Consider the following 24127-nt stretch of genomic DNA (forward strand, 5'->3'; position numbering starts at 1 on the left):
CCTCTTCGCAGCTGGCTTGGCTGGCGTATCGCCCGAGGCAAGAATGGCACCCCGAATTGTATCTGGCCTTCTCACGGCCGTTGGTGATCTCGGCAACGCACCCCCTCCAGACCTGCTGTGGACGCTTGATCCATCTGCCGAGTGTACTGATATCAATCGAGGCAAACTACAATGTTGCCGTGGATCCTTGGCTGGAGACCTTCCAATCGTTGTCTTTTTGGCCGCCGTGTACGGCTATGAACTGAATCCAAACGATGTCAACGGCGTAATTTGTTAGTAAAGTCTACTTTGTGGTCAGCGCTATCTGCATAAACTCGGCAACAAAAGAGCAATAGACCCCGAGTCTCCAGAGATGAAGACAATTCGCTAACCAATACGGATCTCTGGCCCAGGTGATTCCGAGTTAGACGAGTGTCCCGGCGTTAAGCTCTGTTGCCAGGTCACGGTTTTGGTGAGATATCTCGTTCCCGCGACAGTTGGCCGACTTAAGCCTCCTTGGCTAACATGTCTCTTTCTAGAATCCACTCCTGTCACTCTACTGTCAAGACTATGGTCCCCAAGGGTCAAGATGATTTCTTCATAAAATTGAGTTTGGCGTTCTAGTCCGTGGACCTTTTGTCTCTTCCTCTCTATATGCTTGCCATGCGTGCGTTGGTACATATTCGTACATAGTGATACAATAGTGCTCAAGATGCGTCTTTTCCCAGCTTCCTGTTACTCCGAGGGGTGATACCCAGTTGTACAAGAGTGAAATATCACTCTCTGTATTGTACACAATATGATGCAGTGTTGCCTCCTATACTCATGTCATATCATGTAGTACCGTCGTCTTACGTGTACTAAATATGAGCATTATGGATGAAGGGTGCATGTGTCCAAGCACCGGAAAAAAAAAACATGGATTTTCCCATGGCGCGTTGATTTATTTGTTTCGTTTCAAAGTCTTGACGGCCATCTCGATCAGGCCATCTTTGGCATCGCTATCCGGAAAGGTGTCCAGAGCCGAAATAGCTTTCCGTGAATAATCCTCGGCTAAAGCACGGGTCTGTTCAATTCCATTGCTTTGCAGAACCAGTTCTCGAGCCTAGAAAAGTTAGCAAAAACACACAAGGTATTAACATTGATTCAAGAAGGGGAGGGGGGGGAACCTACCCTAGCAGCATCTCCTTCCTGCTCAAACTTCCTGCCAACAAGTGAACCGAGCTCAGGGATGTCCTTCCAGGCAAAGAGTAAAGGTGCAGTCGCCAGGCCCAACTCAAGATCAGCCCCAGCGGGCTTGCCAAGATCCTTTTCACTCCTTGTGTAGTCCAGCATATCATCAACTAGCTGGAATGCAAGGCCCAAATTTTTTCCATACGCATAAGCTGCCTCGACTGTTGTGGCATCGGCTCGTCCTAAAAGGGCAGCAGCTCGGCATGACTTGGAGATCAAGCTGGCCGTCTTGAGATATGTCTTTTGCAAGTAGTAGGTCATTGTATCCTCCGACCACTTTGGGTTCCGCTCGTCGCGGGCAGTGTTCTTTAACTGCATGAACTCGCCCTCGACCAAATTCGCGATAACGGTAGCGAGCAACTCAACCACCTCGGCGTCCCGCAACCGGGCCAGAGCTACTGAGGCGCGGCCCAAAAGGAAATCGCCAGCCAAAACAGCCATCTTGTTTCCGAATTCAAGGTTGGCAGAAGGCGAGCCGCGTCTCGACACCGAATGATCAATGACATCGTCGTGCAACAGCGAAGCTGTGTGAATCAACTCGGTAATTTCGGCTAGGCGCCTCTGGGCTGGAAGGATGTCGCTCTCGGTCGATGCGGGATCGGATGAAAAGCTCGTCAAAGGCGAGGATGGGTTGACGTCGCGCAAGACATCCAAAGGAGAGATTGAGGTGTTGATGCCCTGGGTTGTCTCGGTCGGTGCAGGCTGGGGCGCTTTCGGGCATAGAGCTGATGCTCGCGACATGAGAAGCACAATCATGGGCCTGACGTGCTTACCCTCAGCTTGTGTGTAGTATTTTGCCACCTTGTCAAGAGATGGATGCCCAGAGCCGAGCAGCTGTCGTATGTTGCCCGTCAGGAACTTCATCTCTTTGGCGACTATCCTTAACGGATCAATGTGCAGATCGCTGCTCTTGGAAGTCGCGCGAGAAACGGCATTGGAAACTATGTTGCCAGCCACCTGCACTGCAGCCCCCCATGCTGAGGATCTTCTCGAGGTGTTGTGATATGCCACTCTTTGGTTCCGTAACCTAATGTCTAGAAACGCTGCCCTCCTAAGGCAATCTGAACACGGCGATAATACTGACGTGCTCCCAGCGACCCGGGCTTGGAGGAGCAGCGATGCTCCCGGCCGAAGCTGCATCATGGCGGTAAAAGGATGTCTCGAGGGACAATTAAGGCTGTGGATGTTCCGGCTATATCGACGAGAACATGAGTGCCGTTGGTATCGTGTCGCAGCAAATATCCGTCGAGTCCGAGGCCGCGTCGCAATTATCGATAGTGATTTCTATGGTCTCGAAAAAATTCAGGACCCAGCTGATGATTCGTTCAATGGAGCCGGCGCAAGGAACCCTGCAGCTGGAGCACATGTGGCTCAACCTCGGTCGCGGGTTCCATTTCTTGCCGATATGTGGCACGTATTTACAGCGCAAGTGCAGTGCCCAAGTATCCATCTGACTAGCGCTAATTTAGCCAGGAAACTGTGGCTGGCCGCTGGACATTATTGAAGAACTGGCAGCCTGGCAGTAACAGCACAAGGTTCCAGAAACTTGTCCACCTTGACGATATCAAGTGCGATATTTCTATTGAAAAGTTTCTGGTCTTTTCAAAGGCTACCGAGACTGGAGACATGGTTCTACTAACGATGACGGCCACCATCGTGGAGGTCATGAAGCAGCTTGACGACAAACCCGTTGACAGCCATGAAGAAGACAGTCCATCCGAGGAGCCAAGCCTCGCACACCCGGCCGTTGGAAAACCGATCACACATGGCCAGATAATCAATGTGTGGAAGCAATCCAGAGGGGAGGGAAGTTTGGGATGCTCGCTGGAGAATCTCTTGCGTGGTGCGACAATCTATGTCCCGCCCCCTCCCCCAAAGCCGGAACCTGTACGGTACACCCGGAAACTTGTCGTATTGATACTAGCTAACACATGATCATGATCAGTCGGACGAGTATAAACAACTCATGGCTCGTCTTCGGAGAGAAGAAGAAGAGCGATCGTACGAGCGGATGATCAAGGCGCCACCGACCCGCGAAACGTTTGCCCAGCGATTTCCAATGGCTCCAATGACCATGGCCGATTCGTTTGCCGAAGCCAACAAACCAACAAGGCAATCCGACCTTGGCGAGGAGAACATAAATCACGGAGAGATACAGCAGCAGATCACCTTGATCATCAACTTTCTTGTCAGTATTGCCGGGTGTGCCGCAGCTTTCTGGATTTGTGCACAGTGGTGGAGCACGACGGCCAGACTTTTCCTCACCCTATTTGGCACCATAACTGTCGCAGTTTGCGAAGTCGCAGTCTACAATGCGTACAGCTGGCGAATGATAGAGGGCGACAAGAAGCAAAAGAATACAAAAGAGGTCAAGGACATTGTCAAGACATGGGTCATTGGCGCAGACGAACCAACAAAGGAGGGTTATGAACCTGTGCTTATACAACCAATGGTCCACGATACAAATTCGGACATTCGACAACGAAAAGTTGCGCCTTTTTGAAAACATTGTCTATACAGAATCTTATTTTCACCTTTTTCGAGTTGATTCTTGTCCGCTTTCCAGTCAATGTTGAACGCCTTTCACAGGTCTTATTAGTGGACATTCAAGACCAGGACCTCCGTCATCCCAGCTATCGCAGCGCCCCACTTGCCGCATCGAGACACGGTCCCGCCGCCCCAAGCTTGACGCGTCAAGGGCCATTAAAGACGCGTCGACTTTCTCTGCCCCTCTCTCAGTAGGGAACAAGAAGCAATACAAAATATTGATGACACAAGCAAGATGCGATACCTACCTTCTAATCATCACTAAACTAATTCGGCTTTGGTCTGTTCTCGGTACACATCTGTTTACTCTGTTCTTACACCTACACTGTTCAAGAGTGCCACAACCTTGCGCAGTGTAATTTTCGATTTTGGGAAGCAGGTCGACAGGATCGATGACGGATCACGTGGCCGCGGGCGCTCGAGGTCTCAACAGGTACGCGTTCTTTTGTCACGGCCAGCGGCTCTGTGGCTGACACAAGCCTGTAATGACACTGCTAACACATTCAAAGACCGCCGTTGCGGACATATAGCAAACGTTCTGCGCCAAATTCCACCGAGCCCCCAGCCAAAAAACGGCGCGTCGAGTCGAGCAATGTTGACATTCACAGCATTGCTGGCAGATTTGCACAAAAGCTCGAAGCGGCGTGTCAATCAAAACATGATCCTCAGTCACAAGTGCCTCTGCCGACACCTGCTCAACAACCAAAGAAAGGCACAATCTTGAGTTACTTCAAAGTCCGATCGCCGTCTTCGACAACATCATCGTCATGTGCGCAAGTATCCGAGGTCATACCACTTTCGTCCACGCCTCCATCCTCCATACCCTCTGAATCAAACGACTCTAGTTGCAAGAAACGTCGAAGATTGACGACCAAACCGCCCTTACGAAACAGCGACACGAGTAGCCCAGAGTCGGACGACGATGGCAGCAGCGACACCAAGCAACAGACACAAGTCACGAAGGATTCCAAGTCCACCGTCCAAGATGTCAATGGCAATCTCATTGATCAGGATCCTAGGGCCAAGGCAGAAAGGCCAGACGCTCGGGAAAGGGGCACTAAGAAAGGATCAAAATCCAAGAAAGCCACGGTGCAGACGACTTTAAGCCTGTCTTTGACTGAAAAGCAGTTCATCGAGTGCAACGAGTGCAACATGTTGTACAACCCATATCATGAGAAGGATCTAAAGATGCACAAGAAAAGACATGCTGCAGTGATGAAGGCAAATAAAGCAAAAGGCAAGGATGAAGCATGCTCTCACTAAGAGAGATTGGTTACCATGAAACTGGATGTGCCTGTTTTGTTGTCTTTTGCCTAGATGTTTGGCGTCATTTAGTTCTGTTTTTGATACCCCTAGAGTAATTTGTCTATTAGCCGTGCTGATATCTATCAAGAATGGCACCTCTAAATTGCAATGAGCAAGTCCCGATTCTCCATATACCTGTTGCCTGAAACTTTGCTCGCGAGCAGCAACATTCTCACTTTCTACCCACCAAATGCTAATCAAGCCTTGGGTTGTAATGTCGTTCCCGTGTAGGCCGGCTTCCTGTCCCAATTCCCTCGGGTATTTGGTGGTTTCTTTTATCTAGTCACGTTGCGTCTGGGCTGGTCTCTTTCCCCCGTCAGTCTGATGAGCTCTTAATTGCTGCAGCTACACGCTTCCATATCGTCCACGTTGATCAGCTACATCAGATAGTCACCGACGCAATAGCTTCCCACGGACGAATGGGCACACAATGATAGCATCGCACCTGTGCCTGCGGCTTGAAATATACGCACGACGCAACACATGCAATTCTTTAGCTCAAAGGATGTGTCTTTTATGACCTGGAACACTGGTATCATGGAAGTGAAGAAAAACGGATTTGAGCGAGCGTACGAATCGAAGTCTATGTATCAGTAAAGTTGTTACGTCACTTTGTGACAGTCTTAATAGGTCTTAAAAATTATGTACGATGGGCATATTAACAGAAGCAGCGGGCCAGTCGCCGTATCTTATAGAGCAAAGTTACCCTTGCTGGCACCGGGAAACTTGTCGGTGACGTATGACAAAAAGTCAGTACCGTTGACGCTCAGATCATCCCAGGTTGGGCAGGAAAGATCGAGAAGCGGGTCCAGGATGGCGTTGTTGATGAGCTCAAGAGGTGTGGTGAGAGTTGCGAAAAGGGAGGAGAGCGAGTTGGGGGCAAAGGTCTTGACAACCTCCAAAGCGAAACAAAAGAGGTTGTTGCCCTCTAGCAGGGACGTGGCATTAAGCAGGCCGCCGGTAACGTCCTCCAGGTTCAGACCAGCAAAGCTGTTGGTCGTGCCCAGGTTGCCACCAACGCTGGCCAGGACGGGGTGCTTCATGATCCAGGAGACAAGGTCGAGGTTGAGGCTAACAAGGCCGTAGTCGACGGCGGTACGGTACCAGTTCTCGGGGATCTGCTCCCAGCCTTCTTTGTAGGTGAGCTCGCCATCCTCCTCGTACACACCAAAGAAACTGGCAAAAACTTCCTTGGCTGGAGAATATTTTAGTAATTTTTCCTTTGCAATTTGGGTGCAAGAACAGATTTCTACTCACTCATGTTGCCGCCAAGAGGGAACTCGGTAGAGTGATTGCTAAGAACTCGTCCAACGAATGCATATCCGGCGTTGCGGGCAATCATGCCAGTGTAGGGACCATAGTAAAAGTACGGGTTGATTCCGACACTCTCATCGAATCGTGCGGCAGCTCGGTCACCAATATCCTCCATTGTCAAGGCGCCATCAATGTTGTCGTAGATATCCCGGAACAGGGTCATATTCATTGTCCATGCGTTGCCAGTAACGTAGAGGTCATCACGGGTACCGGAAGAGTCAGCCTCAATCCAGTTGTGGCTACCCTCGAGACCCCTGGGGGTACCTATACAGCAGGTCAGTTATATGCTCTTTTGTAACTATAGTCAGGGTTCATACCGAGGAGACCGCCCAAGTTCCCAAGAATGTTGGAGACCTTTGACGTCTCGCCACCAATTGAGAATCCGGGGTTAAGGGAAAGAGGGTCGCCAACACCGGCAGTTCCCATTATGGCAAGAACTGTTATAAGATCGATACCCATGCCATATACTAAACACAATTAGCTTTGGAGAGACGATTGGGTATCAGTGAATGTCGGCTTACTAGTGTTACCGGCATCAATTAGGTCCAAGAACTAACACGGTTCCTTTAGTATTTTGCATGTTTAGAGGCAGCCGATTTGAAACACTCACACCAACAACGCCATCTCGGGGAATGTAGTTATGGTTGGCCAGAGCATTCAAACCCGGGCAGGGTCCGCGCTGGTCTCCGCCATCAAAATCTGGTGCTTGGAATGCATGGTCGCCGGTGACTGGCCAATGTTAGTCTTCCTCTACTTCTTCTGTCGGCGGACGAGCACAACACACCATCGATCGGAGTCGTCAGCGGGTCGAATAGTAAGCGTTTGTTCTTGAGCTTCAATAAGCCTTCGTGCAAGTCCTGGGGCGTGATCTCGGAGGCGTCCGACAGCATGCCGCGCTGTGCGAGTTTGGCAAAGTTCTCGGCTGTTGGAAAAGAGTGGACCAGGCCGGAGAAGGGCGCCAGAAGGGCGGCGCATACGCCAAAGGACTTCATGGCTTTGGATGTAGTAACGAGTGTGGGTGTGAATGAGCGACAGAAAAGGAAGGGAAGCTGACGTGCAAATGATGGACTGGGAACAGGTGAAAACCAGTCAGAGAACTACGAATGCGACAGACATCCAAGTCATTCAAAATCCGTCCCCTGACAGAGGCTGATGAAGATTATTACGGCGGATCCGGGCCGTGAATCAATTCAAGGGGAGCCGAGGCTCCGGGTCATGTTCTTGCCCCTATGCTGCTCTGAACGCAGCCGTTTTACACTACAAAAAATCGGAATGGGAGTAGCAAAAGATCAGAGAGGAGTAGTCTTTTTGCCAGAAATTGAGACCTGCAGTAGAGTCCACGATGATTTGGGCCAAGATCGTCGGTATTTGTCTTGTCCCCAGAAACACAATGCCGGCGATTCGTCAATACGACGGTGCTAAGCAGGGATGCAATACCAGGACTGCTATAAACCAAGGATCATACCCACAAAGTACTATTAATCGTTTAGCTCATGGGTTGCTGGTATTGTTGGAGCATGGATGCGGGCTGTCGCGCCTTGGGTCAGGGGAACATTTGGGCTTACAGCATCTAGCCTGTCCTAGTATAGCACTCAGCTTGCACACCAATTAAGGTACAGATTACATTTCAAGGCGTTGGCGGGCTGGAGGCTACTATTATGAGTAATGTAGCGCTTACACGCTGGATTATGCATATTGTTAAGTTCATTCAATCAAAATGACTGCCAAGTACTCGATTATGCCTTTTGGACAGTTTTCAATGTTCAAATATCTCGAGCGCTGCTAGTATCTAGGATGTACTATAGTACTCAAGTACCACAGACCCAGCCAATGACTTGCTGTCCAAAATGGGCTTAGATTGGGTATTCGACACACGCAGTAAGATTCCCGGGTCAGGGGTGTAAACGTCAATATCCACATTCGATTGCACAGCGGAGTAGATACAAAATGGACTTGGCAAGGGAGCGAGAGCCGCGTCAAGAAAGAAAATAAAGACATTCCGTCATCCATGCCAAGTCTGTTCCTCCCGCACGGGGCAGCGGGCGTATGACTCCATGGGAGTATAAGAAAGCCGAGACTCATGGATTTCAACACGCCCAAAGACCCTAGGCTAGGATGTGCATCGACCGTTGGCAGATTGTGGATCATTCAACGTCGCTAAAAACTACAGATAGCAAACAAGTCTCTCCTTGCCTAGTATTGGTGATTGTACTACCTAGCTGTAACTGCAATGGAATCCAGGCTCGTTGTCACAGAAGCAAATCAACAATGATCGTCCCAGATCCCCTCTGCGGCCCGTGGCCAACTTGATGCAAGAGATTCTCGCGCGGGAAATGCGGATCTGGATCGTAGTGGGCTAACCACCACGCTTCCTACATAGTACTTTCGATCGCCTATTGCTTGGTATTATCAAGGATGTGCTGAGAACATGACAAGAAAAAGATTTCATAACTTGAACACGGTATTTAAAAGCCTTGGGATATCGATGTGCATTGCGTCTGCAGCATGCATTATCAACAGCAACCGAGAGGCCTGAGCTGCAACCGTCAACATGACCGTTTTGTGTTGCTGCTTTGGACTACAGTGTATGGCCTTTGGTGACACTACTTACCCTGGTTACGAAAAAAAAATGTTCCTGATGCAACAGTTAAAATTATGGATCTGGTAATGGGTTCCCATGTGTTATCCTGGCCATTGCGGCCCAGACATTGACAAGGTCGTATACAAACCAGCAACGATAATTGATAACCCTGTGGCTTTGTACGGCCTTCTTCTTCTACTTCCAAGTTCTCCCAACACATACACATTTTTGGAATTTCATGTTTCATTCTGCATATTTCGGCCGAGTCAAAGGACCTATTCGGGGTACAGCTGCACAGTTGTGCTCAAGCGGACCCGTTATCTGCTTTTTACATGTCAATTCAGAATCCCTGGAATTGAGATCTTGTTTCTGCCCTTCTTAAACCCCTTCTTTCCATCCCAACGTGTTCCTCAATTATTCGAGAATATCGAAAACTATATCTTCGTATTCATCATCTCGAAAACGGCAAAATGAAATTCTCGGCTTTCGTATTAATGGTTTCCGCCGTCATGGGTGGTCAAGCTCTTGCTGCATCACTCCTAGAGACATACGAGGCGCAGTATCCTACCTGCTCTGTGAGTGAACCAAGAAGACGCTGATTTCTCGGTGAAAATCTAACTCGATGGATGTCATAGTTACTCTGCATGGCAGAGTATGTGCCAACATCGGGATGTTTGACAGGATCAGACTATGAGCAGGTCGCTTGCCTTTGCACCAACGCACCTCTCCAAGCCAACATTACCACATGCGTTAGATCAGGCTGTACTACGTATGAGGGCCTAGGTGAGTGCTTCTGTGTTGTGTGTCTTAATGTCTCAGGGACAAGAACTAATTGGCTTTTTTCAACAGAAACCAAAAATATCACGTATACAATGTGCGGTCAGCCAGTCCGCGACGATTCTGCCACTCCCCTCCTCGTCGGTGTCATTGGGGGCGCCATCGCCCTGCTCGTCTTCATCATGCGCATGTGCGCCACCCTACCCCATAAAGGTCGCCAGCTGGGCTGGGACGACTATACCATGGCTATTACCGTGGCTCTCGCTGTCCCTCCCACCGTCTTTTCTGTTTTACTGTCAGATAATGGCTTGGGCAAAGATATGTGGACATTACCGCTCCAGAATATCGAAAACGTTCTTTTTGTATGTGTAACGCCCAAAGGTTAAAGACCCAAATACTAACTGTCGATTAGTATTACTATTTAGGAGAAATCTTTTACTTTGCCTCCTTGTCCTTTAACAAAATCTCTCTTTTGTTATTCATTCTTCGCGTTTTTCCCGACAGACAGTTCCGCCAGCTGGTTTTTGGCGTTTGCGGCCTTTGCGTTGGGTATGGCGTGAGCTTCGTGATTATCACGGCGTTCCAATGCAACCCCATCAACCACTCCTGGCTGCAAGTTGACAGCACCCACTTGGGGCACTGCAACAACATCAGTCTCCAATCGTGGATGAGTGCAGTCTGCAACATCGTTATTGATCTCATCATCATTGTGCTACCTCTGAAGAACTTGTACGGTCTTCAGATACGGCTAAAGAAGAAGATAATGATCATGTTCATGTTTTCTTTGGGTATCTTGTACGACACATTCCATCCGCTTTGCACAATCTCAACAGGACCAGCTAACTAGTCTCGATAGTGTCACCATTGTCAGTGCTATTCGACTTCGCTCTTTGATCCAGTTTGCGTCCACAGAAAACCCGACTTGTAAGTTTTGCGATACTCTATTGTTGGACCATGTGCTTGGCCCCAGCAACAAAGCTGACCTTCTCAATAAAAAAGGGGATTACAACGAGGCAGCTTGGTGGAGTACAATCGAGCTTCATGTCGGCATTATTTGTGCTTGTCTCCCGAGTCTACGGTCTCTATTCATCAATCTCGGTGTCAGGATTCTAGGAAGCAGCAGTGATAAGTCTCGAGCCACAGCTTATGGAACAAATGCCTCTGGCCATGGATTGAGCCGCAACGGAGGCCCAGAGAAGCAAGTATCTCACAGTGTCCCCAAGCGCGGCGACGAAGGTGACTTCATTCCGCTGGTCGACGTGAATGACAAAGCAGCAAAGAGCCATTTCCAGACGGCCATCGGAGAGGCCGAGAGTTATGATTCGGACATCCACGATGGCAAAATTGGTTACGAAGCAAAAGCCTACCGGTGAATAGGCTAATCGTCCCACTCTGTAATTTTCGTCAAGCTTTTTTTTTTCAATTCGTGTTGTCATTGTAGATATCAGGCTATCCATTTTCAGAGAGCAGCATTTTACTTCATGGGGGCGTTTAAAATCAAGCAAAAAAGGGGCAGCAATTTTGAAAAAGGAATCATCATTTAATAGTATATTCTGTTCCCGCTTTGAATGTCTCCCAAGATAAAGGAGAGTGTATTTGTGTATGCTCACGTACTTACCGTGTCTGAGCTGACGGGTCCAACCTCTGCAGGTTAGTGGACCAAATTGTCACGACGCTTGCAGTCATCCGACGTAAGTTGTCCAAGCCACCATCATTGTAGGCGTCGATGCTCCGTGCTGGAAGCGTGGTGGCAATTGTTCAGATTCGCTTCTCATTGATCGGCCATGGCTCGTCACCGCAAACACCCTTGCGTTGATAGGTGCCTCGCTTATTTTCAACCTCAGGGGACAGTAGGTAGCCGGTTCCTGAAAAATGAAGGGGCCATCACCAGACGCCGAGGACGCGACGACTGAAGCAAAGGAGCCGTTATCCATGTGCTCACTCCGGTCTAGAATCACGGCGTCAACTCGCATAGTATGTACTATGTAGTGACTCGAAAGCCATCTCTCATTGGCTAGCAAGGTGACTGACATGCTTAGATCAGCATGAAACTTGTGCCTTGCACTAGGTACCTACGTGTGACCAGGTTTGAACTCAGTGGTCCTCCGAGTAGGAACGTACTTCCTTGCCAGCCTGGGGATATGACAGCTTACCGGCGCTCAGAATCGTATATAGATCGGCGGAAGTTTGGTAGAGATTGAGTTAGTCTGCGGGGCGGCAAGGGTAGCGGAACTAAGAATTGAGCCGGTCTATCCTGAATACCAGGTAAGGTGCATCTGGGGTCACATCGGCTACGCATCCGACATGCCTACATTTTGTCAAGTCTATTCATTTGTGGAATAGCGCAGGAGGATCAGTGGGAAGCCGTTGAGCTTGTCAAAACCGCAAATGCAGTACATATTTATGAGTAGGTAGATGGATGATTAGTAGCAACATTCGCACAGTCTGCTGCATAGCGGTGTCATGTTCCAGCATGGAATAACATCTCGCTTTGTTCCCCCACCCCACCTCTCTGCCTAGGAAAGTCAAATCCCGAGCTACACAGTACGATGCTGAGCTTGGCAAGGAATTGGGTACTCAAAATGGAAGGGCTTTCTCATTACGATGCTGAGCGTTGTCTATTCAACCCAAGAATATACAATGATCTTGGGTCCATCGTGGCTGTATCGCGCAGACAAAATACTCCATCAAGAGCTATACTAGGCCCGTGTTATTAGTTATACTGGGTTCGACCGGGTCTTTGGGTCGTGACGGTTACCGGCAGCCGCGTCTAAGGATGCCCACAATACGTAGACGACTCCAGTTGATGCTATGGCAGTGCTAGCGCATTGTACCCGAATCGATGCCGTCTCACGGGCCACTGCAAATGCCGGACGGCATCAATGGCGTTCCGGTACAGTGATGATGATTGACCTTTCTAACATTACAACTTTATGCTGCTTCTCACATGTCGCAAGACGTGCCATATGGTGTGGCAGTCACCAAGGCAATAATAGTCTCATTTGTTTTCGTGTATGCCGAAGCGCCGATGCGTACTTTGTTGAGGTAGTGTGTACTATGTAATGATCATGGCATTATCCTTGTACGAATCTACGAATGTATACATGTACCTACTGTGAACATCGCGCCTATCCCGGCTTCCCCCCACGAGACTGCGAGGGTCAGCTGTTCAAGGGGCAAATGGCAGCTGTGGTTCTCGTTACTATGCATTTGCAAGGATGTAGGGAGCTGCTGTCAAAATATCTAATCATTGTTAGAATTTGCTGTCCCAACATCCGGCACTATGGCAAGGCGCCCACATCTTGCGATGCGACTGGCATGTCACTTGGTGGATGGTAGCTTTCAACAGGGGTCGTCAATTTGCAATGTCTGTTCTCTACCTCGCAGGCCCTCGTACCCTGCTTGCAAATTGGAATACCGCCAGGATGCAAGCATCTGAGCAGATCACCTAGCTGCACAGCTTGCCCACAGAGTCTCTTCTGAATTCTGTTGCTTCCTCCCTTCTTCAACCCCTGTGCTTGATGACCCTCTTTTGGGCAAATCTCATGAAAATCATGTATCCGATTTGGTTAGTGTTTCGTAGGTACTGATGACGGCCCGCTCAGCGTTTATACAACGGCTCGTCGATCGGTCGCCTTAGCTAAACCTCTGCTGTGGGCTTGAGGCATCGGTAGAAGCGCCTTATAACGGCTTCAATCTGCACATGTAGATGGAATTTCTTGGCTTTACCACACATATCCAAGTCTTCAGACTTTGTCATTCCTTTACTTGCTTCAGCCCTTTAGCAGTGGTCCTACTGTTGCTGCTATTCATTTCCGCAAATTTCTTTTTCTCTTCTCTTCTAATCTTTATTTTGACACTAATTCGCCTGTATTCGTAATCATAATGAGGAGTCTTGGTTCTGTTGCCGCGTTAGCGGCTACAGCGGCAGCGTAAGTGACGCATTCTAATGAGCACGATAATGACTAAAGCTAAAGACCCATGCGCAGCTTCACAACGCCAATTATCTGGGACGAGCCAATGGCTGACCCTTTGGGCCCTCAGGTTGAGGCCGTAGGACCGACCGCCAACTCGACTTACGAGTACGTGATCGTTGGCTCTGGTGCTGGCGGTGCTCCATTGGCGGCTCGCCTTGCTCTTGCCGGTCACAGTGTTCTGCTCATCGATGCCGGAGAGGATCATCACATGGAGAGGCAGGTGGCAATTCCTGCGCTGAACGGATATGCCTCCGAGTATAACCCGATCAGATGGGAATACTTTGTCGACCATTACGAGAACGAGACACAAGCGAACCGGGATAGTAAAATGACATATTTGACCAAGGAGGGAGAGTACTACGTGGGACTTTATCCTCCCGAGGGCGCAGAGAAACTGGGAATTTACTACCCCCGTAAGTAAAAAGATCAATCACAAAGAGATAAATCATTTCCAGTCTAATTCCAGTCAGGTACCGGCGCTCTTGGAGGATGTACGGAGCACAATGCCCTGGTTACAATCAAGCCCACGGATAAGGACTGGGATGATATTGCTGCTCTGACTGGTGACGACTCGTGGAGTTCCGACAACATGTTGCAGTACTTTGAGAGGCTGGAAGCTTGTCGATACCTTCCCAATAGTGTTGTCGGTCACGGCTTCACCGGATGGCTGCAGACTCGCTTAACACCCATCATCTTGATCGCGGAAGACTTCAAGGTTGCTTCTCTTGTCGTTGCTGCCGCCACTGCCATGGGCAATGGTCTTCTCGGTGCCGTGACCGCTACAGTCACTGGTTTGGCAGAGATTCTAACCCTCGACGTCAACACACCGTCAAGCTCCCGCGATGATGACGAGTTGCTCTACCAGATTCCCATGTCCGCTACAGAGGATTACATGCGCTCTGGTCCTCGCGATTTTGTTGTTTCTGTTGCCAATGCCACCAACGACGATGGATCCAAAAAGTACAAGCTTGACATTGCGCTAAACACGCTCGTGACCAAGGTCAACTTTGACACCACTGGCGAGGCTCCCAAGACTACTGGCGTCGACTACTTGTACGGTCGCCACCTCTATCGTGCTGACCCTTATGCCAACAAGACCGAAAATACCGGTATCTCGGGCCACGTTTACGCCTCCCGCGAAGTTATTCTCGCTGCCGGTTCTTTCAACACTCCTCAGCTCCTAAAGCTCTCTGGTGTTGGCCCTGCCTCTGAGCTCGAGTCGTTTGATATTCCCGTTGTCAAGGACCTACCCGGTGTTGGTGGCAACATGCAAGACCGATACGAGTTTGGTGTTGTCGGACAGGCCGAGTCTCAGTTCGCCCTTTTGAAAGATTGTACATTCCTCGAGGGTGATGACCCGTGCTATGACAACTGGATCAACAATATTGGCGACCTAAAGGGCGGATACACCACGAACGGTATTGCCTTGGGTTGGTTGCATCACTCCTCCGTTACCGAGGAGGGTGATGACCCCGACCTGTTTTTGGGCGGCATTCCTGCTTATCTAAACGGCTACAAACCTGGCTATTCAATTACCTCGACTGAAGGCCTCAATACTTGGACTTGGCTTACCCTCAAGGCTCACTCTCGCAACAATGCTGGTACTGTCAACATCACCTCCGCCAACCCCCGCGACACGCCCAAGATTGTTTTCCGCTCTCTTGCGGAAGGTATTGGCGGAGACAAGGACCTGCAAGCCATAGTCGAGGGTATGAAGTACGGTATCAAGGCCTTTGAGAGTGTTATTCCTCTCGACGGCTCTTTTACACGTGTTTGGCCTCCTTTGAACGTTTCGACCGACGAGGAACTTGCCCAGTTTGCCCGCGATGAGGTCTGGGGTCATCACGCTTCTTGCACAGCCCCTATAGGTACCGATAATGACCCTCTCGCTGTGCTTGATAGCAACTTCAAGGTTCGCGGCGTCGATGGCCTCCGTGTCGTTGATGCTTCCATCTTCCCCAAGATTCCAGGCATGTACATTGTCACTGCTATTTACATGGCTAGCGAAAAGGCCGCTGATGTCATCATTGCCGACGCGGCTTCTTCCTAATTGAGCCCACACGTACTATGTCTATTTTGCTAGCCTTGCAAGTAGTCATTTTATGTACCTAGATAGTAGTCTACGGAACAAGTCTTCCAAGTTCATGCACAGTCGATACTAGGACATGATGTCTTTCATTCTTCAATTCCCACATTAAACCTAAATTTACTTTTAAGATATACGGCAATCTTGTGAAGGAGGTGAAAGAAAACCAAAGTCGCTACCTGTGTGTTGAAGTCGGGCCAATCGACTATTCCACAATCTCTCAGTAAAATAAGACACGGCAGCCGTTGGTAATATTGAGAAATCGACCTGCAATATCAGTCTCTCGATCCGACCTTGTCGACTCCACCAAGGCTCCAACGGCTTGGTATTCCCCATGAAAATTGAACGTCTTGACGGCTGCCGATCGTTCAAGTACCGAGCGGGTCTCTGCGCGTTGGCAGTGGAGCATGCAATCACGGCTTTCGAGCCGAAATACCCCCTGAATTCCTAGTTGCGTCATGCCTGTTTTCACTTTCTTGAACAATGATCTGGGGTCTGGACAAAATGATCGTCAACCTCAGGAATGGGTCCATGTACAACCGAGATGGAGCCCGGCTGTCGGTTACCGAATATACGGTCGTGGGTCGCAGAAGTAGTGGCACGGTTTTGGAAATCGTCTATTGGCATAGAAAACCTCTAAAACTCATGCTATAATCCACAAACACTGGCTGCATCATGCAGGGTTTGGTTGATCCACGGTCTTGACAGGTGTTTGGGATTTTGAAGCTAGCTCAAGTACAAGTCAGCAAACAAAGACTGGAAGTCAATCGTCTTCACCGATATCATGGAAATCCAATGTACTGCTATCGCCAAAAGTCCTCTTTCAGTCCCCCAAAACGATGCTCGCTCCTTCATGGGACACATGGATCAGGCAGTGCTCGGTATTGTGAGAGTAGATGATGGCCATGGCGATCTCTTCCGGAGTGAGAAGCAAGATATCACATCGCCACCTCGCCCCGGTTATAGAAGCAACCACTCACTACCGATGTGTTAAAACGCCGACTTGGCACCAATAACCTAACTGACTCTACATGAAAACATTCACTGCGAGATAACAACGGGGAGCGAAAATGCATCGTCTGCCCAGAACTCTACGGTCACGAATATTCAAAAAGTACCATACCAAGCCTTCATGGCCTTGTAACTACATATCAGACAGAATCTGCAATAGCAGCTATCAAGTACGTCTCCAAATGTCGCCGAATAATAGCACCCTGATCTCGTGCTCATGCTTGTTGTTCTGTGACCCCTCTGACCCGTGTTCTTGTGGGATTTCATCATTCATGCGAAAGACTCAAAATTTCCCTTCTGTGTCTGGCCCAGAGCACACGCTGTTGATAATGCTCCATCACTAAGTTACAGTGGTGCAGCTACCATCATCCTTGTTATTCTTTGTTTTTAGGGCTTGCGTACAATCTTCAATAGTATCCCCTTCTCAGGTGATCCCCTCGCCTTCCCCTTTCTATTTCTTATCACCCATTGATGGCCATACACTGAACACATTGTCATCAGGGATACGAACAATTAGAAAACCTTGAGTACGCTTAAACTCATGTACCCTTAAGAAGATGAACATCTTCGCCTCGCAAAAGTGCCCCACGAGAAAGTACTCAAAAGTAGAAAATGCGGGTCAGTGTCGCCCAGTCCATGCTTTGGATATGGAAGTACCTGGTTAGTTACGGGGAAGATGAATATTAGTAAGGGTTGCGCCTACAATCTCAATGTTGTCTGTTACGACTCATAGTCTGGATGGATGCTCAAGCTCTTCCGAATTTGCGAAATCTCCGCATCCATTTTCGAATGTAGCGCAAAATTGTACTCTCTTGATCAGGCTAATGCCACCGGAAACAGGCAGTACTGCGGATCAAAATAGGATAATATTCACCACGACATCTTGGGTACCTGGTCAGGGGTAAAGAAATACTAGTCCGGGAAACGTGTACTATCCATGATCCATGTGGGCTTGACTTCGGCACAAAATCAACTCGACAGTCTATTCAATTTGCTTTGAGCACGCTTCGCCATGCAGGCCGGCCACTGACATGAGTCCACCACTTTGATAGATTGGTCCTTCGTGTAATTTCCTCTTCAAGACCTATTCTTGACATGAAATGGAACCACGGCAAATGATAGATATCCACGAGTGTGATTTTCTAAAGACTAGTTAAAGAATGACCACTGCATAACAGATTAGGAATGATTACCTTTCCAGAGAGATAAGACTGCTCGCCGAGTATCGACTCATAATATTGGATTGTCTTGATCAGCAAGTCTTTTGCTGATTGTACTTTGGCAGGGTCACTCTCTCCGTGACCCATCATCCTGATGTAGCCAATTAACCAGAATGCGCGACCAAAGGACCCAAAAACGATGACGTGCTCAGAACTTACTGTTTGAACAAAAGCTCATAGGACAATGACTTCATGGACGGATCAAAATAGGAGTACTCGATGCTCAATGCCTGTTCGTAGAGGCCATAACCCACTGCGCCGGCTGCTTTGCTAGGCAATAGAGACTTTTGTTCAGATTGCCCATATTTGTCTACAAGATAGCGACAGATTGCACGCGACTCAAACAACTTGACTCCATCATCTTCAATGGCTGGAATAATGCCAAAAGGGTGGTGCAAGTCGACGAATCCGGGATTCTGTTAACAATTAAGCTCTATAATCCTAATACTCGGGTGAAGTTTTGCAGATTTACCTTGTGTTCGCCTTTGGACATGTCTACAAATTCTAGACTGTACTGCACACCCAGTTCATGAAGCACAGCAAGTACTCTCTGAGTACAGGTTGAGTATTGCGCGCCAAACACCTGTACAGTCATGTTGGTCAGACGGGGAGCGAAACTCGAGTGGTGATTTTCAATGTGATGCAACGAAACATTTCATTACATCTTCAGAAGATATAGTCAACCCATAGAATAGCTACAGCCGGTATCTGACAAGGATGACCGGGTATGCCGAAACCAAAGGACTTTCGGCCGTCCCGAAGTTATTGTGGGGCCGGGATGGGAGACTTCCAAAAATTACTGCTCCGGGTCCGGCTGTGCCGGAAATGAGCACAATTTAGACGATGGCAGGGAATTCTTTGAAGCCGATTTTGGATCAGAATCCATTCTCGGATACGATTCGGGTGCGGAACGTGTCCAAGGTCGGGTGAAGCGAGCCTCGTACTTACCTGGGACAGTAACTAGGTAGATAGTATTCATAAGCGCCAATGCATTGAAAGATTCAGTACATAACATGAGTGCCCCGGAAATAAAAAATCATTTAATTTTGTTCAAGTATTGAATTCAAGAAAATAACAATAAAAGTACATCTCATACCATGATCATGGCATCAACTACCGCTCAAATCGATGATACCATCCCGATCGCTGGGTCGCAACGGACCATTACACAATTCATTAAAATTGATGCTTCCAACATTCCATTTGAGCCAGAGCGGTGGTCTGTCGTTATTATAGGATCAAGTATGATTGGAATGACATTGGGTGCGCTTCTCGGATTTCATGGGTGAGGGCTCCAACAAATATTGACAAGTCTGACACGCACTGACTAGAACCGCAGTGTCCCTTCCCTTTCCTTTGATCGTCACACGTCGACAGCAATCCACCCAAGAGCAGCGCTGTTTCTGCTGCGCTCGGTCGAAATTTTTCGTCAGCTGGGTCTAGATGAACATTTTCGCGAAAACAGTGCAAAGAACTTTGATCTTGATGCCGGCATGCTGATCACAGACAAGTTAGTCGGAGGCAAAACAATCATGGCTCTGCAGGAGAGCGATCCGGAGCAAGTCGCAAAGGTCTCCCCGGTCGACCGTTTCTGGCTTACACAAAACATGTTTGAGCCATTGATACGTGACCGCGCAAGGGAATTTGGCGCAACACAAAAGTTCCAGCACACGGTCCTGAATTACGAGGAGGTATCTGACGGGGTCATTGTCTATGTTCAGGATCTTGCTACGGGGCAGATCAAGAAGTACCACACCCAGTACCTTGTTGCAACAGATGGCAACCGAAGCGCCACGCGAGCAAAGGAGGAAATTGCTTGGCATGGACCAGGTATACTTGGTTCGGCCATATCTGTCAATTTTCATGCCGACCTACGACCATACCTCGGCGTTAGAGCCAAACATGGCGTAACATATATCACTAACCCCAAAGTCGATGCGGGCTTCCGTCTTGAAAGCGAAGGAACCAGAGGCTTCATGATTGTGACCCGCGCAGGAGAGCGCACTTCCTTTGCGCCAGACAGTGTAAGCGCGGCTGACGCAAAACAATTTTTTCGTGACGCTTCTGGGATCACGGAGGACATTGAGATTCAGGTGGATTCCATTAATTACTGGTCTGTGGCTGGTTTCAGTGCTGACAAAATGGCCAATCCGAGCAACCGTATACTCATTGCCGGCGACGCTGCCCATGTGATGCCTCCCACTGGTGGCATGGGCGGCAATACGGGAATTCAGGTTGGAGTTGCTCTTGGACACTGCAGTATTGATTGTGGCTGACTAACCGAGGGTAGGATGCTTACAACCTGGCGTGGAAATTGGCATATGTCACGCAGGGAAAAGCTGGCCACGACCTGCTAGCATCATATGGTGCCGAGAGAATTCCAGTGAACAAGTTCTACTTGGATCAAGCGTATTCAAGATTCCAGAAACGGGTCGCGCACACTAAGCCCGATACGCCAGAGCTTCCAGATGTCGTGTGCGAGCTGGGATCTCTATACAAGTCAGGCGCAATCGTCCGGGGCCCGAATGATACCACGACCGCCGAACAGGGCTACGAAGACCCTTTTGACCCGCGAGTGCAGGCCGGTAGCAGACTGCCCCACGTGCGAATACTTGACACTCGCAGTCCAGCTCGAAAGGTCTCGACCCTAGACCTTGTAAAGCGAGAGTTTCTGCTCATCGCTGTTGATGCCGACTCGCCGTGGCTCAAGGTAGCCGGGTCATTGCCGCTGGCGCTCGATACATTCATTGTGAATGGGAACTCTTTGCCGTTTCAAGATCGGGAGAACCAAGTCCGCAAAGTCATGAAGCTTACTGAAGGGGCCGCTCTTCTGGTTAGACCGGACGGCGTCATAGCTTGGAGAGCTCCAGTAATCGAGACTGGGCACCTGAAATTGCTTCAGACAACGTTGGAAGAGATCCTTCACAAATCAATGGAGAGGAGATAGATGGAGGGCAAGATGTATGACATCGAACTGAATGGATTTGGAGGTGCTGTGAGTGAGGAGACAAAGATCAAACCCACCTGTAATAGCACCTAGAATAGTCCCGGCCTCCACTTACCGGCAAAGCCACCCCACATCCGGAATCGTGAATTGATAGTACTCAGACTCCGAATAATGAACTTCCTTGAATCAACTCCCAAATATATGTTCTAAAACAGTAGACTTGTCAGTCTGACTCAACTTCTCGTTGAGGAAAAGATTGATCAACGTACAAGCATGCATCGACTTGGCCCCAATAAGATCAGCACGGGAGCGACGAGGAAAAGGTAATCGTATCCCAAAATCCGGACTCCGTGTCTTCTATGGATTGTGAGACTGAATAATCGCCAATAGTGCAAAGTACAAGGCGGGACACGGTGTTGTCACCGGGCGCAGAATGACAGCGCGGAATAGAACGAGAATACGAGCTCTCCAAGCCTGCCAAGAGTGTGCTACCACCAAAACCAAATGCGACAACGGTAGTCCGTGCCAGCGTTGCGCCAGAAGGGGTCTGAGATGCGTGCGCGACATTGATATACAAGATTGGGGCACGGACCGAGAGACCGAATATTCCAATGCACTTGCCACGTCTCTTGAGCGCAATGCTGAGACATTAGGCAACGACTTCCGCGGTATTGCGGAAGCGCTGGGAGCTGCCATGATCACGCCCAGCGCTTCTCTCACGGATACGCAAGTTGCTGGTGCATATTCAACATGTGAATCTGCATCACAAGATACGAGTATGATCCCACCCTGTGCCGCTGAATCAGATCCCCTGGGCGCTGGCCGTGACATGCCCGCGGGTCGGCGAGAAAACGACAACTTTGATCTGACTACCCAAGATGCCGAGTTCCTCGCTGCATTCCCTGATATTTTCCTCGAGACTGAAAGTAGAGACCACCTGTTCATGACACCAGAACAGGATTTCGGCATGTCGGAATGGATCATGGAAGGCTCCAGCTCCGTACAAGCTACAGCCGCGGCCGCCGCCCCGGCAGGAGCTCCAAGTCCGGGATATAGCCTGCCAACGCCGACAGAGGATGTCAGCGGTCAGAACCCCTTCAGATTCGATTTTTCTGTGCGTGATCACTTGTTGGCATTCGCCGTCGATGCATGCGAGCCTGAGCACCTGTCTACGGTGGTCTCGGCTTTTCCGACATGCGAGGGCCTCGAAACACTGGCTCGGACGTTCCTGTCCTGGCATGCGGAACAGGAAGATACATTTATACACAAGGCGACATTCATTGTGGCCGAGGTAAGAACTGAACTCTTGATGGCCGTTGTCGCTGGAGGCGCGGTCAGGTCTTCAAGTCAAGCAGTACAGCGATTTGGTTTTGCTTTGCATCGTGTATTGGGCATCCAACTTGCAAAGTTGGTGAGTAATCGCAATTCGAGCCTTTCCTGGATATGATGCAGCTTTGGCCTATCATCCATTACTGATGCGCGTGTTTAGACTGGGAAGCTGGAAAAGCCTGCTTCTGAGCTTCAATTCCTCCAAGCATATGCTCTCTACAATCACATCGGATTGTGGAGCAGTAACGAGCGTACCATTGAAATGGCCCAAGGAGGCAACGGAAGCCTCTTGAGTGTGAGTTTACAAAGTCCTTTGGCTATGCCTAGGCTACCTAGCTCAAGTAATCTCATCAGATACTCCGTGGCTCTGGTCGTCTCCGACAATCCTCTTACTCCCATGTTTCAATTTCTGGCAATACAGGCTTGACTCCAGATGGCCGGTGGAGGAAATGGATCACAGAAGAATCGTACAAGAGGTAAATACACGAGCCGTGCCTTATCCCATCCGATTACTGACATCAAAGGCTTGTGTTTTACGTTTTTGTACACAGCAATCAGGAATCCATAATGACATTTGGTACCACACCACTGTCCTATTTCGAACTAACCCTTCCCTTTCCAATCACCAAAAGGGTCTGGGCAGCGTTATCCGATCAAGTCTGGCAAGAAAATATGACACAGCTCTCAGATGGAAACGTCCAACTGGACCTGTCAATTACCGATTGTCTTGCAGACCTGTCCCGACTCGTGTCCTTGTCAAATGCCTATGACCAAACACTTTCGCGACTCCTTCTTCTCTATGCGCTTTCGCCCATGATCCAGAGCTACCGCCACCTCCACATGGCCCCGACCTGGAATTGCGGTGCCGATTCAAGTGGAGACCATTTCTCCGATAATATGCATTATCACTGGCTTCTCAGGCCATTCGAAAACCTAAAAAACATCTTTGAGCTCTACGATCTCGACACAGGCTCTTCCACAACATCACAAATCCTAATGGAGATGCTTCATCTGCATCTGCACACGCCCTTGGACCATCTGGAGCTGCTCACGGGCAAGACAGGACCGGCGGAAGCGCAGGCGTCGTACAAGCTTGTCTGCCGGTGGGTGGGCAGTCGCATGGCGCGTCGGTCAGCCTGGTATGCGGGCCAGTTACTTGGGAAAATTCAAGACTTGCCATCAGCGACCATGACAGACTTTCACTGCATCATAGTGTACCAGGCTCTGTTGTGCTTATGGGCATATGGGTCCATATCCAATGGCGGCTCAGAGACCGGTGCTATGGGTGGACAGCAAGTCGACGTTTCTCTGGCCGGAGAAGAGATTGACATTCCCCTGGACTCGATGGAGAATACAAACACTAAAAAATGGATCGTATTTGGCCGAGGCCGTCCAGTCATATCGGCCATACTGGACAGTACCCAGCCGCATAGTCTGACCCAATGTTCTCTGTCGGCAAGCTCGATGCTGACAGCGCACTGTGTGAATCTGATCAAAAGTAAAATCGGGTGGCCTCCAATTGCGGAACATACAAGTCTGAAGATACGGCATCTTGGCAATATGAAACTTAGGGAGTTGCTGCAATAGGAATCGACGTGCTTTATTTGTCAATTGTTGGCCCCTCGTCGCAAAAGTACGACTCTAACCTAATCATTCTAGGGGCGTCAATCTGCTAGGGTGAAATGCGGCCACAAACTCAAAGTACTGCCTTGGCTTGCCTACGAGACAGAATAGCCAGGGGTCATGCAGCTTTAATGTACCATTGTATGTTGGATGTGCGCAAATGTACCATCCCTTGCGAAATGCAAGGGTTCTTCTCGC

General features: G+C 49.2%; 9 protein-coding genes across 9 annotated transcripts; 6 read left to right on the forward strand and 3 right to left on the reverse strand.

Moving 5' to 3' along the window:
* Positions 1-922: 922 nt before the first annotated feature.
* On the reverse strand, positions 923-2076 carry PFICI_14449 (hexaprenyl pyrophosphate synthase; the record flags this gene model as incomplete). Its single annotated transcript, XM_007843030.1, has 2 exons — positions 923-1084; positions 1153-2076. 2 exons carry the CDS (start codon positions 2074-2076, stop codon positions 923-925), a joined length of 1086 nt encoding a protein of 361 aa, XP_007841221.1.
* Positions 2077-2420: 344 nt separating this feature from the next.
* PFICI_14450 (uncharacterized protein) lies at positions 2421-3715 on the forward strand (the record flags this gene model as incomplete). Its single annotated transcript, XM_007843031.1, has 3 exons — positions 2421-2626; positions 2682-3099; positions 3158-3715. 3 exons carry the CDS (start codon positions 2421-2423, stop codon positions 3713-3715), a joined length of 1182 nt encoding a protein of 393 aa, XP_007841222.1.
* Positions 3716-4151: 436 nt separating this feature from the next.
* On the forward strand, positions 4152-5022 carry PFICI_14451 (uncharacterized protein; the record flags this gene model as incomplete). The annotated part of the gene is made up of 2 exons (XM_007843032.1): positions 4152-4192; positions 4269-5022. 2 exons carry the CDS (start codon positions 4152-4154, stop codon positions 5020-5022), a joined length of 795 nt encoding a protein of 264 aa, XP_007841223.1.
* Positions 5023-5753: 731 nt separating this feature from the next.
* On the reverse strand, positions 5754-7370 carry PFICI_14452 (uncharacterized protein; the record flags this gene model as incomplete). Its single annotated transcript, XM_007843033.1, has 6 exons — positions 5754-6259; positions 6322-6642; positions 6696-6845; positions 6900-6930; positions 6989-7107; positions 7163-7370. 6 exons carry the CDS (start codon positions 7368-7370, stop codon positions 5754-5756), a joined length of 1335 nt encoding a protein of 444 aa, XP_007841224.1.
* A 2059-nt stretch (positions 7371-9429) lies between these two features.
* Positions 9430-11109, forward strand: PFICI_14453 (uncharacterized protein; the record flags this gene model as incomplete). The annotated part of the gene is made up of 6 exons (XM_007843034.1): positions 9430-9534; positions 9595-9742; positions 9809-10098; positions 10149-10531; positions 10593-10660; positions 10736-11109. The coding sequence occupies 6 exons, from the start codon at positions 9430-9432 to the stop codon at positions 11107-11109; spliced, it is 1368 nt and encodes a 455-aa protein (XP_007841225.1).
* Positions 11110-13717: 2608 nt separating this feature from the next.
* On the forward strand, positions 13718-15763 carry PFICI_14454 (uncharacterized protein; the record flags this gene model as incomplete). The annotated part of the gene is made up of 2 exons (XM_007843035.1): positions 13718-14126; positions 14184-15763. The coding sequence occupies 2 exons, from the start codon at positions 13718-13720 to the stop codon at positions 15761-15763; spliced, it is 1989 nt and encodes a 662-aa protein (XP_007841226.1).
* Positions 15764-18185: 2422 nt separating this feature from the next.
* On the reverse strand, positions 18186-18625 carry PFICI_14455 (uncharacterized protein; the record flags this gene model as incomplete). The annotated part of the gene is made up of 2 exons (XM_007843036.1): positions 18186-18446; positions 18503-18625. 2 exons carry the CDS (start codon positions 18623-18625, stop codon positions 18186-18188), a joined length of 384 nt encoding a protein of 127 aa, XP_007841227.1.
* Positions 18626-19133: 508 nt separating this feature from the next.
* PFICI_14456 (uncharacterized protein) lies at positions 19134-20977 on the forward strand (the record flags this gene model as incomplete). The annotated part of the gene is made up of 3 exons (XM_007843037.1): positions 19134-19315; positions 19370-20264; positions 20321-20977. 3 exons carry the CDS (start codon positions 19134-19136, stop codon positions 20975-20977), a joined length of 1734 nt encoding a protein of 577 aa, XP_007841228.1.
* Positions 20978-21410: 433 nt separating this feature from the next.
* On the forward strand, positions 21411-23808 carry PFICI_14457 (uncharacterized protein; the record flags this gene model as incomplete). Its single annotated transcript, XM_007843038.1, has 5 exons — positions 21411-22388; positions 22467-22601; positions 22661-22782; positions 22831-23680; positions 23740-23808. 5 exons carry the CDS (start codon positions 21411-21413, stop codon positions 23806-23808), a joined length of 2154 nt encoding a protein of 717 aa, XP_007841229.1.
* Positions 23809-24127: the final 319 nt, after the last annotated feature.

The sequence above is a fragment of the Pestalotiopsis fici genome (genome assembly GCF_000516985.1).
Source record: "Pestalotiopsis fici W106-1 unplaced genomic scaffold PFICI_Scf_13, whole genome shotgun sequence".
NCBI classification, from domain to species: Eukaryota; Fungi; Ascomycota; class Sordariomycetes; order Amphisphaeriales; family Sporocadaceae; genus Pestalotiopsis; species Pestalotiopsis fici.